Below are 14,888 nucleotides of genomic sequence, written 5' to 3' on the forward strand. Positions count from 1 at the left end.
TTGCTATTTTTCCGTATTTAATATACAATACTTACTGCATTTGTATTCATTTTACATTTTTAGATAAAAGAAAAATATAGCTAGAAAGGTGAAGTAAACCTCAGGAAAGAAGTTTTAAATACAAAACTATTTTTTTGCCTTTTTACTTTCCAATAATTTGGGAACAACTAAAAAGAGCTTGACACCGTGAACATTTTTATTATATCGATTTTCATACTGAGCCCTCAGCAGCCAACAATAAATACACAACTTTGCTTTTCTTGCACTGCCAGCAGCAAAACGTTCAGTTCCAAAGGACTGTAATTCTGATATAATACAACATTGATCACCTTCTGTGTGCCTTAATTTCATTTGCTGTATTGACACATGATTATTTTTGCAGTCAACCATCTTTACAGACTTGTAAAAACGAAAGGATATGCTATATGGTAAGGTGCATGCTCCGATGAACTTCAATGCAGTCAACGTAAAGCAGCCCCAGCGGAGGGTGTTCTTAAGTGGGAAGCCCCGCAGGGTGAGATTTGGGCTGGGGAGCAGGCAGGCGGTCAGGCCAAGGGGCTTGGTTTGAAAGCTTGCAAAAGCAGCTCTAGAGTTTCTGAAGTGTCTGCATTATTGCCCAGCCATTTTGTACAGCACAAACACCATTTTTTTTCCAATGCGCACATGGTAATCAGCAGCTATGCAAGAAGAGGCGAGAGGCTGCAAGATTTCGCATACAGCAATGGTGCAATACTTTTATATACCACAGTTTGCATGTTGTAGCCCCTTGATGTCATACTGGTGACTAAAAGTTCAACCAGTATACTTGAGTAACAATTCAGGAAATCACTTACATTTTTCTGTACCTCTGTAGGTGATACTGTGTTTCCCTAATAGGTGATTTTAATGCTGAAAGCAAAGAATGTAAAGAACACTGAATAGTAACTATTAAGCACAACAGAATAAAAAAAAAAAACGATGCACCTTTAAAAGAAACAGTAACACATGCACCTTTTCATGTTTGTACCCTGATTAAAATAACATCTTGAATTTCAAGTATGAAGTGATACAGTGAAATCATGTCCTGTGAGCAGGTAACAATGGTAGTCTAGGTAGTACAGTTTGCACCATAGGTAACTTTCCACCTTGCAAAAGAAAGTCCTACTGCATATGTAGGTAAAGTGACTTGAAATGCTGAAACTCGACATGCCAGCTCTTTCACTGGTATAAGCTGATATAATGCTGCAGAAGTCAACAGGACTATGCTGATTTTCACCAGCTGAGTAAGTATATGCCCTAAGGTGAATAATAATAATAATAAATTTGAAACTGCTTTGCATGTTTTCCTGGAATTATCAAATCCTAGACACCTCCAGAGCAAATGATATTTTATTACAAAAAAGGGGGAAAAAAAAGTCAAACAGCATTAGAGGCTGTTTTAATGTTTTCATATTAGTTTTTTGTAAAATCATACTCAGAAACAAAGGTACTGAGACAGATTTTGGTTTGCTAATGGATGTTGGTCTGATATAATATCCATTAATAAACTCTGGATGTGTCTTGGAAGCTGTCCTTACTGTTCATAGTATTCTGTAAACCTGAAAAGTTTCCATAATGCCTTTTGAGAACATAACTTATCTTGCAGATTCTGAAACCGGTAATCCATGAGAGTTACAAACAGGCTTAACTTTCTCCATGTCTTATGTTGACTTCCGTGAATTTTGTAACGTGTAAGGTAGGCACACATGGAGTGTCTAGAGCAGTAAGAACTAAATCTCATTTCTGATACGTTTCTGTACCAGCATCACACTTTTCTCCATATATCCTAATGCCACTAAGAAGTGCACTTCTGAACTTTTGTATAAAAGAGTAATGAACAGAAATTTTGAGAGAAATAATGTTACTAGAGTTAATGTTTTTTATCACACATTACCATTTATATAGTATTCTTGCTGATTTACTAAGCTTGGGTATCTTTATATAGACCTGAGCTGCCTGACACTGAAATTTGTAGACTTACAGGTCAAATTCTTGGTTTAATTTAACTGTAGTCAGTGGAGTTGCAACAACAGTAAATTATGCTAAATGATTTAAAATACTTTGAAGCTCCAATCCTATTTCATGCAATTGTGCATGCACAAAAAATACCTAAGTTTGCTGCCTTTATGCTTTTGTTTAGCCAACAATCTTACTTAAAGTCCAGACAGACAGACAACTTTATCACTGGAAAAAACCTTCTTCGGTTACAAGATGCCACACAAAGTTGGCCACTGGCTTAAGCATCTGGAGTCGACAGATACCTGCTGGACCTGCTCCAAACAACATAAAGCCAAAGGCAGCCTATGTAATGTTTTCTAATATTAATTTTTCAGACAACATTCCCCCACTATGTGTAATATTAGCTCTACAATAGCATTTCAAAGTAATCGGCTTATTCCTTTACATATTAAACAAAAAATACTCTAAAGCATAAAAAATACTACATCTGAACACACATACTAGTCTAGTTGCAAAACTCAATGTACAGTATGGAGCTTTTTGTTTTTGACTGATCTAGCTTTCTGCCTCTCTATGAAACTAGCTTCACTTCAACAACCAAAATGTATACTAAATGCAAATATACAATAAAGCAGCAAGACTTGACACATTTTTTGGCAACTACCCTTTCACAGGACTAGTGTGTTTTCATAAGAAATAACATACTGCATTATAATAGCAATAATTTAGGTTAACGTCAAATAACTTGCAGATAAATGTGTCCACATCTTAATAAACACTGACCCCATTTATTGGTGTCTTGGTGCTGTTATTAACCATGTGTCCTCACAACTACAGTCAATTACTAAAGGAAAGCCTGTTTCTGCAGATACTTTCTGTGAGCAATTATACTCACAGGAGTAACCCCTCTGAGCTTGGTGGGGCTGCTCAGGTGAGGTACAGCGTTCATGGGTTTGCATACTTGGGCCTTCAGACTGAAGAGTTTCAAGCTAGTGAGGAAATACAAATACACACTGTTACACAGAAAGTAGAAGACAGACAGACGAAAGCACCCTGTGATGCTTTGGGGAATTATAATATAGACATAATTTCCAAAGTAGACAGTTCAACTTCTAAGACATTGTTTTGAGGGTATAATTTTTCTTTAACTAGAGCATTCAAAGACATTACACTTCTAAAGCTGTTCAAAGTCCAGCTAAATATTACATTAAAAATACAACCCATAGGAGAGTCAATGGCAGACTACTTAAATGAACTGGAATAAAATAGACCATAAATACATTAATCTGAATGCTTGAAAAGAATTCACAAGGAGATTAAAGACTAAAAGGAAAGAATAAACGGGTGCCTGTGGGCTTGGTTTCAGTGCCAAAATCATACAGCTTTGTGTAGAAAACAGATTCTATCAGAAAAACATCACATTTATATTTTCTCTATCATAAGCATTTTGAAATGTGTTTCTCACTCTAACAGAGTGACTGCCTTGCCTGTGAAAGGTGCCTGGCTAAGAGTCCTCGAGAATCTTGCAGGCCTCATTTCAATTGGAACCATCTCTCATTCCTTACTGAAAAGCACCGCCATAATGGAAATGTCTTTTGCCCACATTGCTGTGACTCTAGGTGGGATGGAGAGAGGAATTCAGTCTTCAGGAAAAGAGATTTTGAGCCTTGCAGAGAATGACAGCAGGGTGGTTTGACAGTGCTGAATGCAAGGAAGGTGCCATGGATATTGAATTCTGTTGGACTCTAAACAGAGACAACTGATTCACCTAATACTGACCAACAGAGAGCGATCAGAATTTATAGTCAGTGCTGGCCTGCTCTGGTAAACTAGAGCTAAGCTTTTCTACTCAGTTTATTATGCACAGTAGGAAGGAGAATGGTGGTGGTGGAGGCGAAATAAAATCAAAACAAAGATGGAAAACCACCGGGTTGCCAGACATCTAGGGAGAAAAAGGAAATGACGGATCAATCTTCGTAGTCTTTTCAGCCTCTAATCTCATGACACTGCAGTTCTGTCATGACAGGTAACTTCAGTTCAAAATGTGCATGTCAATCCATACTTTCAGACAAGCACATACCCACTGAACTTTATATAAACCACCTTGCAGAACCCTGCATCTGCAAACTTCTTGTCAGCATCCCATTTCTGATGTACTTTCTGTTGTAGTTGCAACCCATGGTTATAATCACCTTTTTACAAGGGACTCCAAGATAAAGTCCCTGCAAGACATCACGATGGATTTTGGACCTCGCTGGACAAAGACTGAGAAGTTCTTATTTAAGTACATTGCAGACCCAGGCTATAGTTTGAATCCTTTCTTTTTTCTTTTATCACCAATGAAGGATGATTGTGATACATCATCATCCACCTAGAAAACACTTTGTCTTTTCCCACAGCATGTCCAGAATTCACAGTCATCCTTTTTGTGTAGTGAGAGAGGTTTCTTAGGAGAGTTCTTAGAACACCGCTCTTTAAAATGCAAAAAAGTCAACTGTCTTAGAAACAGTAAGCATACCGTCCCCTCTAGGTCCTGGAAAGACTTTTCCTCATGAGAATATGTTGGGGGTTAAGGCCTGTCTGTGCCTAGTACTCGTGGCAGGGCTCTGTACTCAAAACTGCCAAAGCAAAAAGCAAAGGGATGAGCTTGATTGTCTCCATGCACCCAAGTAATCTTGAGAGTTGGGGACCTTCGTATCAGGAAGAACTGTTTCGTAGTTGTTCTGCTTCATGCTGGGAGGAAACCCTTCCCTGGAAATAGTGATCTCAGGGAAGGGGAAGGGAAGAGGGGTGAGCAGTAGGATGTTGGCACTGCTAGTCTTGTCCATATCTGCCAAAAACTTCTGTACAACAGAAGCATCAGTGGCTGCTCTTGTAAACATGTTCATCAAAGACAGTTGTCCAGGGATCTTCTGTACTTAGTAAATAGTCTTCTGTATCACAAATTGTTACGGCTGATCAAATGCATTATGTTCAATCTATTCTATTCTAGCTTATCTCTGCTTGAACCAAAGGGCGTAAAAGTAGCACATGCTTTGCCATATTCTACTGTTGTATAGAGATACAAGTCAGATACAAGTGACAGGTAATTAGGAGTCACTGCAGCGAGAGGAAGCAGGGTGTTGCAAGACTGTTGAGGAGGAGACTCCCCAGGGCTTCTTTAACAGTGTCACAGTAGGATGATCTGGGATTAGGAACCGACAGCGTGAGTGGCCAGGTGACCTATCACATTATGTATAGAATTAGGGGTTTCCCACTCCTGGAACAGTGAAATTTGTCTCTGTGCCAAGCCTAGTTGCTCACTTAATGCTAGGATCGAAATTAGCTGCTCTCTGCCGACACTTATGCAGCCACCTCCACATATGGACTAAACACAACAAAATGCTACTTAGCCATAATATTCTGTATTTTTGGAGATGGCATAACAATAGTTAACAGTGGCTCTCAAGTTGGCACAGCAGCTCAGAAAGCTCAGTTTCTGCTGTACAACCTACAAAAAGCCTTTTTTTTCCCATGGCAGATGGTTCTGCAGTATTACTTACACCAGCAGATTTGCTCAGACTTGCTCCTCTGAGATGATGAACCACGTGGACTGATCCAGCAAAACCTGCATGTGGATAATCTTATCAAAATCCAGGTGCTCAAAACCATGCCGTTTTGGATTGGCCAAGGATTTTCAATTTGCGGCATGAGTCATCTCGCATTGCACAATGACACGGCACACTAATGGACGCTGTTAGTGGCTCTCCTGCATTAGAGCTATATGTTCCTCATGTCTGCAGCCAAGCGACAGGCAGTGTCTGTGTGGCCAGCTTAATCTGCTCTCAAGCTGTCTCATAAGACTTTTTTTTTTAATATCTGCAAAGAAAAAGCTCTAGCTTCTGCAAACTCTGACTTGAAAATAGAGCTGTTGCTATGTTAAAAAATCTGCTCTGAAACTCGTGATTTGAGTTGGCATAATAAGAACCTGGAACTAAAGTCCCATGCATGAGTCTTGCTTTATCATCTCATGCTTATAGAAGTGAATGACAAGAGAAAGCAAAACGTGGAAAAAAGTTTTCCCCCTACGCTTATACATAACTTTTCCACATATTCAGATTCACTCACCAAAATTATCCGAACTGTCATAATCTCTGCCCATTCTTGCTATCTTTGCAGCACTTCACAATTTTCTTCCCTCATCTAGCTACTCAGAATTGATCCTAACACTCAAGAATGGTGGTTTTGTTTTTGTGTTTTTTTTTGGTTGGTTGTTTTTTGTTGTTGTTTGTTTGTTTTTGTTGGGTTTTTTGTTTGTTTGTTTTGTTTTGTTTGTTTGTTTTTTAAAGGCTGAGGATTTGTATAACATGACATACATATGAAACATGGAATAAGAGGAAAGGCAGCACATTGTGGAACATTAACTACAAAGTCTTTAGCAGTAATTGCACCAAGGAAGCTGGCAGTCTGTGAAAATTAATTTTCCATTCAGTGGCAGAGACACTGCTCTCTGCCTGAGTTTAACATGAGCATGTCAATAGGAGCAAGTATCCATGTAAACACTAGGAAATGTGTTTTTTTTGGGCATGTAGATGGGTTTAAGGTGCAGATAGCTAAATAGCATGGATGCAAGTTTAGCTCACTCAAAAATGCACAGCGAGCTTGAGAGCTCTACAGCATATCCATGTAGGCATCAGCAAAGTAAATCACAAGACAGATACTACCTGTTTTCCCTTCTCTTTTCAGTCAACTAGTATTGGTTGCTTTAGTGCAAATGAACATTAAAATGGTAGTTAGAATAAATCCAATACGTGGGTTCCTTTCTTCCACAAAACCCTATCAAGGTCAGTGAAAAAGTGTCCATTTCAATGCATATTTAATACACATTACTTGAATTTACATTTTTCACATTGTAAATACGCTCCTTTTCCCTTATCCCAACAATATTTTCCCAATGGTTCCTTAAAATCTCATTTTTTATCTTTACTAAATGTCAGTTGCTTGTTTTAAAAGGAGGCAATATCTTTTGTCTGATTTTTTTTTGAAACAAAAAATCTATTCTACTACAATCTCCCAGTAACAAAATATCCATAGCAGAATCTTCTTACTTTCTCTAGCCATGCACAAGACTCATTGACACTGGGCTGGACGAAGCCCATCAATATATTCTAATGCAGATAAAACATTTAATCTGAAGGACATAATGCCATACGGTTAGGGTGTTTTGGTTTATCTTAGCTGTTTTTCACAGTCTTCCAATAAAGGCTGGACATTCGAATATTGCAGAAGCTCTCAAAGGACTTTATTTAAGTCAAAGCAAACTTTCCACTAACTTGCTCACAGCAACCTTGGGCTTTTCTGCCCAGAAATCAACAGGCTCATCTAAGCACGGTGCTGGCTAATTTCAGCTTCCACTGAACACATACAGAACTGATGGTATCTACTTGGCCTTGCAGAATCAATTGTGAGAACAAGTTCCTATTTGATTCAGTTCTGTTTGGGTGCCTTTCACTGTCTGCATTAAAAACATACACATAATTTTCAGGATTTTTTTAAAGTGGGAAAATATATCTGTTCAAAATGTTGAATGTTACAGATAAAATAATGATTTTTAGTTGGTTTCTGTAAGAATCTAATGAGCTATTTTTTGTATTATCTGTGCACACTACTCCTAAGTGGTTTTTATGGTTCTTATATTGTGTATATATTGCATATTCATATACAATTCTTGCTAAGCTTCAAACTAAAGGGAAGAAATAACACTTAGCAAAAGTATATTTGTCAGTTCTTAGGTCCACATCTTTCTTCTTTCAGAGGCCTAGTTCACTTAAATTGATGAGAAAGCTACTTATTTTTTACATAACTTACTGGGATTTTATGGTTACAGAGTTTGGTTCAGAAACTAGAATTATATTACAGCCATTACCTAACAATTCGCAAAGCAAAAGTATGTAATAAAATAAATAGATCACAAATAAAACTCCTATTTGAGTTGTACAGCCTGTTGGACTGTTAAAATAGTACTTGGGTTTTTGCACACCCGAACTGTACTTGCACAAAAAAAAGGGCTATAAAAATGTAACTTGGGAGGTTGAACATATAAAATCCCATTTACTTGTTTCTGAATATTTTCTTCATAGAAAGTAATCTGTATACTACAATACTTAGTAATCAAAAAAAAGTAAAAGCAATAGCTTATTAGCAGTCAGTTATTGAAGATTTCAGCATATAACATGTTATTATTCTCTGTGAAAGTAAAAATATATTTCTTAAATTTTCCCACACAACTGCAGTTTGGAAAAATGCTTTTTCTATTATAGGAATTTCAAGAAAATAATTTACACACTAAGAGAACTGTGGAATCCTGTTAACATCAAAAAAAGATCTTGATATTTAGAGGCAGTTTTGTAGCGATAAAATAAATATGTTAGGTTCCTAAGCTTGTGATCAATTCAAGCTTCAAGCATAACACAACAAAATCACTCTAATAACCTAGTATCTTCTAATTCACATTATAGATAAAATCAATCTATTCCTGAAACTACTGTATATGAAAAATACTATCCAAGTGGTTCTATAAAAAAGAGTTCTTAGAATAAACATTCTCATTATTCAACTGCGTCTTATACATGGAACATAATTAATTTATGTAGCCTTTTAAACCAAACTGTGTGGTTTATGATTCATATACATATTTGACAACTGATGTGGTTTCAGTTGTGAGTCAGATAAGTGCTCTAAGTTTATTGGCTAAAAGACCAGAACAGCATGTTTTCTCTCTATTTTCCATATTAAAGTTGGCCTAATACCTAACAGCAGAGAGAATTTTAAGTATAAAAACATGCTTCTCAAAGACAGTGAGGGAATCTGTGAAAAGTAGCATGGCACAGTATTTTCTTCTTATTGACCAAAAGAACCACCACGTGTAAAAACCACATAAGAGTTACGACACTGGATACCATCCCCCACGCAGAAGATGCTCAAATGCTACAACTTACTGACACCTTTCATGTAAAAATCTCTGTACATATAGCACCAAATTTCAATATTTTGCGAACATGATTTCCTCATTTTTTGGCGTATTTTAGAACAGAAAGAGAAGTACTCTGACAGAAAGATACACTGACCTTTACCACTGTGGATTAAAAGGCTGCAAAAAACCTGGAGTGTGGGCATAGCCTACACAGAAATATGCACAAACCCTATTTTTAGAATTTTATTTGGCACACAGAAGGCAATAGAGGTGTACGCAAAACTAAGGGTAAGCAAGGAGGTGCCCACAGCGATTCTTTTTTAACCATCGGTTCTGGGCTGTTGGACTAAAAGAAGCACCACTTGGTAACAGGGATGTAGGGGACACTGACACTGTGTAGCTATTGAAAATTGGGAAGAATCTTGTTGGAAATAGCACCTGTGAGTGTTTCTGAAACCTGTTTCCATAAGGGAGCTGAAGAAGAACTAGAGAGCTAGAGTGAGCGTGGAGACAGGTGAGGAGAGAGAAGGGCTGCTGCAGATGTATTGCTATTGTTCAGCTCTTTGCACTTCTCTAGCTGGCTTTGGTGAATATTTTCCTTGGCTATCTGGTTCTCCCGCAGAGTTATGTAGTAGTGACTAAGAAAAAAGATTGGTGGGAGATAGAAAATGCTCCTTCCATTACTTAGAACACTCTGTTCTCTGCTGAGAAGAGCCCAGTGCCTAGTTGTGGGTGCTCTAGGAGCTAAACATCTATACTTATTTTTAACTTTTTTTTTTTTTGTTATTTAGTGGTTTTTAACTGCTGTTCAACTGCTCCTGTAGAATGCATACAGGCATAGTTATTGCTAAGAAGAATTGCACTCTGAAGTCTTATTTAAAGGGTGTACAAAGAGTTTTCATCACAGTCTGGAACATGTGTTTTAAGGAGCACTTGCTTTTCATATGCACAGTTCCTATGACCTGCATGTACAGCAGTAATGAGTAAAGGCACTCAAATACTAGAGCTATACCAGTAAAATAAAAACAGCAAAGGCATGGGCTTGAGCACACTCCCACAACTGTCTGTACTGTCTAACAATAAGCATGATTCCTGGCATGATTTTAGCCAGTGCCAGTACCTTGCCCAGCCAGAAAACAGGCTTTTTCTCAGTTCACTAGTGTAAGTGAGGCCCCACAGTTTGGCAGGGAAGACTGGAACAAGAGTAAGCCTACGCCATGTCAAATGGAATTTCTTCCTAAAGAGACTTTGAAAAGGAGGTCATTTGAAAAGTCATTGATCCTTCGAATCTAGGCCCTTCCTACCACAAGGAACCCCCATTAGATAAATCTTTTCCCTTACCCTGCCAAGACACAACATAGATTTCTTGTTTTGTTCCTGCCAGTGCCACTCGAAGGATGTTCCAAAACATAAGCATTAATGTAGCCCTTCTCAAGCTGTTCTCCTGAATACCCTCATTTATAACCTGATTCTTTATTAGGCAACATACAGCACCATGTTGCAGAAGCTCTGCTTCTGACTCTTTAAACCAACCTCTCCTTTTCCCTCTTGCTCTCTGAGCTCTTCTTCTGATACTACAGATTGGGACACACTGCTCCAGTAATTAACTTTCTTGTAATTTTCGTATTCTCATTAGTTTTGGGGACAACACTAACCTTTGGCTTAAAGTGTTCTCTTCCCTCCTTTTTGCTTTACCCTAATAATGTACCTACATTCAGCAATAATGTTCTTTCTAGCCTTTGCTTTGCTAAGCTTAATACATAAAGCTCTTCTAACATGGAACAGATGCACACGCCTAAGAGTTTTGAGCCTAATTTGAAAGTATCCTCTCCTCCCCTACGTTTTCACCGATGAGAGTTGCTGGAGAACTCTAGGAGAGTTTCCTGGCAGCTGCTGGAAACCACACCAGCTGAACGCCTTGATAACGTACGTATGGTAGCTGGGTGCTAGGTAAAATGTGGAATGTTTTTACAAGTGCTAAACTGTGTAGAAAACTCTTCTATTTGTTACTGTCACAAGATTCTTCTGAATTTTGGCTCTGTTGTTCTAATTAGTGTTTAAAAATGGTTAGCAAAAATTTCACTTTGGCCTATCCTTTTCTACGGAAGTTCAAACCCGTTGACACTCAGTCTATTGACCCATGGAGGAATAGGGCTGGGATAACACCAGTGCGGTGGGCTCGCAGTTCCTCTTGGAGGTCGAAACAGCGAGAATGACAGAGGCAAGGCCAAGATTAGAGGGTTAGCTGCTGTGGCTGCTCCCTGGCCTTCAGCTTGCTGCTCACAGAGCTTCCAAAATTCTTGTGTTATGCATCTGTAGTCTCTCTGTGTGCGGGTGCCTCGTGCATGCTCTTGCCAGGCCTAATTTGCAACTTGCCTGTTCATGCTGGTAAGTTTTGCATAGGCATCATTCTGGGCATGAAGAAAAGCACAGGCTGCTGCATGCATGCATGCAAGTCATCCTTTTAAAATCTGGCTTATTTGAACCAGATGAAATTTAACCATATATAGCATAGCTATGTGTCTAACAGTAACAAAAAGCTTTATCCAAGCGACAGATAAGACCCACTCGCTATCCTAGCAACGGGCCATGTCCCAGACAGCGCAGATACCTGGAAGAGAGTGAACAGTGAAGTTTGCCACAGCAGCCAGTCTATCACAGTACTGAGAAACCTGCCAGGGAGACGGCTACAAGTTCCCATGCCACAGCTGGAAAAATTATATTGCTCAACCCAGTGTTAAGGACCTGTTTCTGCCAAGCATGCTCTGAATGAGGATATAGTGCTGGCTCACTAGCTAGACAAGATGAAACAGAGATGAAGAAGAGAGAAGCCAAAGGGACTGTCACAGAGGTAAGCAAAGCTAGCTGCCTCACTTATCATCAGATATACTGCAATAGTGTATATTTATGGTTTTACGGTAAGGGCTAACTCGTTGGACCAATATTTTCCCCCAAGTCATATCCAGGTAAATGCACTAAAATCATGCTAGGGAACAGCTTTTATGGATTTAAAATATTTCTTTTTTTTTTTCTTTTTTTTTTCTTTTTTTTAACCAGTACAGTATTAAAAAAATAAAAGCTTCTTTTTTAAAATACTGAAAACATATTTTAGTTAAGGTAAAAATACTAAATATAAAAATTTAATGTAATATTTAAAATAACTGTGCTATAAAGGCATGTGAATTGCTTGGTTATTTTGACATTCAATAATGGCACATTAACCCTAGTGGAGAAGCATGTGCCAGTATACCCACATGGTGGTTTAGGAGAGAAGCTCATGCATTTCTGCATAGAAAACAAGTCTGCTTAATAAATGACATCTGAGGGATTTCGTGACAGTAATGTTCATGAACTTGTGATGCATGGTGGTGTGTTGCAGGTAAGGCAGCGCAGTATACAGCATACAATTCAGCACAAATACGTATCTGTGCTTATTACAGGTATAGGATTCTCTGCTTCAGAAGAGGATTTTATTCTATTGTCCTTTTTGGCTGATCATCAGAACAGGTTGAAGGCAAAAATCTGTATTGATTTTCATTGGCTCTGCTCATGTGTTTGAGCTACATATCAGGAAATTTGGAACAAGATAAAAGAAAATGTACATGCAGCTGTTTCCAGAGAGGAATGATGGGTTACGTGATGGGCTAGAACGTGCCTGGATTTCAACACAAACTGACCATTAGGAAACTGAAAGAGTCTTTAAGAACAGGACTTCAGAAGTTTTTTAAAAGACTTGTTTTTCGTGGCATGCACACAAACATAGCCAGACAATAACTTGTTTGTGTATGAAAAAAACTAAAATTTGAGACACTTATTATGACCATCATCATCACCGTTATTTTTATAGAGCAATAAAATGATAAAACAATCCATCCGAGTCTTCAAGTGGAGAAGCACCTGCATATATGCTATGAATGAACAGTAGCTGGATGTATTAATGCATATACCAGTTAACTGCAGGTTGCAGAGATCTGATATTTCAATGCCGTTGTTTAAATATCACTGTAAGAAATCACATAATAATAATAATAATAATAATAAAAGTACCAAATCATGCTTCAGCAGCTAGAGAGAGAGATTGCATCATGTTTTGGCAGTGACTCGATCATCCTACTCCACACTGGCAGCATTCAATATTAAAAGGATAAAATGGCAGGAAAACCGGTCAGCAGCTTCTCTTCGTCTGGAGTTTTCCCAGGTAGATAAACAAAACCAAAACAAACATAAAGCTGCAACAGGAGCAGGTCAAAGCCTTGGCCCTTGGGTTGATCTGATGAAAGTAAACTAGATTGATTCCCTTAGATAAGCATATGACAATCTCAAAATAAAAGATAAGTGCATAAAACCTCCAAATAACGATCTTCGCTAGAACAGCTATGTGGTTTGTATGGTACAGTGGCCTTGTCAGCTACACATCTTGTTCATTTATGGTTCATCTTCAGTCAGCATTATGATGCATTCACCTCACTGGAGTTTTGGCTGGATGACATATGAGAGTCCAGATTCTCCTTGCATTTCTCCAGATCATGGAAATAGGGGTGAGAGAGGGCAACATAGGCAGATATTCTCTTGGCTGGATTGAACGCTAAGCATTTCTGTAAGTATGAAAAGAAGTTGTTTGTAACTAAAATGTACAGTTAACAGTGCTAACATTGCATATATACATAAATGCACTCGACCTTCAATTTATAATCAGTATGAGACACAATAGAGTCTCAGTAGGTGGTGCACAATAAGATGACCATCCATATTAAAACAAGCAGTGGGGTCATAGTATATAAATATGGCATCCCCAAAGCAAATAAAAAAATAAGAAGTTAGAAAATTCAAGTTTTCATAGTTTAGAAATCCCAGAGTTCAGGTTTTCTTGAATTCACATGAACAGGACATCTATCTCACAGACTGCAGGGAGCAACTATTCATGAACAATTTTTGAATCCCCTCAGTGTTCAATGCACTGTTCTTTTGTGGTTATACAAATGTGGACTGCATCATAAGGTATATGTTCATTCCTAGGCTCAGTATTTTTATAGGTGTTGGGTCTTTATAGCCTTCTTATGCTAATGTTTTGTGTCCAGTTTCTCACTCTTCTTCCCAGCTTGCCTTCTTTCCAGATCCTTATTCCAGCCATCGCTGAAATCTCTCCCATAGCCTTGTGTTTTATACCTTGTTCTTCTATTTTCTTTCATTCACATTCGAATAGTATTTTTCTCTACTATCTCTTCTCTATTGTCCTTGTCTAACCAGTTTCTACTCCTACTTTCTTTTCTTGTATCAGAATTTCTGTAATTTAAGTTCTGAAATTAAATTCAGTGACTCCTAGTCCTACTCTCCCCTTTCATCTGTGGCTCCCAGTTCTCATCTCTTTGAGAGGAACATCTTTCCTTCTCACCTTACCCTCTAGGCATAGATATTTGTCTTCTTCTTCCCTCCCATCATGCCTCACACCCACTGAGCTCTCTGCCATATTTTATTCCTTGTTGTTCCCAGAATCTAATTATTGTCCCATGTCTAGGTTCCATTTCCAGGCTGCCTGCAAACACAACAAATATGTTTCTCCCCTACCATTTCAAGTGTCCAGATGTAGCCCAGCTTACCACAGCTGGGAGCTGCAGTCACAAGGACGATGGAGGATGATCTGTGGTTTTGTAGGGATAACTGTGGTTGGAGATAGCGGTTCTTGAAGGAATGCAGCAAGTCTTTCAAGACTCTATTAAGCTCACATGATAAAAGACCTTCTAAAGGCTTCCAGTGAACAAATTTAGCTAGATTTCAACATGCATGGCAAAAGGCAAACTGAGGCAACACTTTTCCCTATATTCTGTTCGAAGACTGAACTTTAGGGCTGGGGTTTATAACATATCTATAAAAATGATGGAAATAATTAAATTGAATTCAGTGTTACCAGTTGTAGCAGCACAATTTGTGTTTGCTTCTGTTCAATTCTGACATTTTTAAG

General features: G+C 38.3%; 1 protein-coding gene across 4 annotated transcripts in view; it reads right to left on the bottom strand.

Annotated features, from left to right (window-relative positions):
- The window catches only part of CDK6 (cyclin dependent kinase 6), a 141,065-nt gene continuing 126,177 nt past the window's right edge, over positions 1–14,888 (bottom strand). For 3 of the 4 annotated variants that reach the window (XM_065051072.1, XM_065051073.1, XM_065051074.1), the window contains one exon: positions 1–13,524. In XM_065051072.1, the coding sequence (XP_064907144.1) occupies positions 13,378–13,524 (147 nt within the window). In that variant the 3' untranslated portion in view covers positions 1–13,377. The remainder of the gene's footprint in view (positions 13,525–14,888) is intronic. The other variant, XR_010470013.1, reaches the window with a different exon arrangement.

Source organism: Columba livia, chromosome 2 (genome assembly GCF_036013475.1).
Source record: "Columba livia isolate bColLiv1 breed racing homer chromosome 2, bColLiv1.pat.W.v2, whole genome shotgun sequence".
NCBI lineage: Eukaryota > Metazoa > Chordata > Aves > Columbiformes > Columbidae > Columba > Columba livia.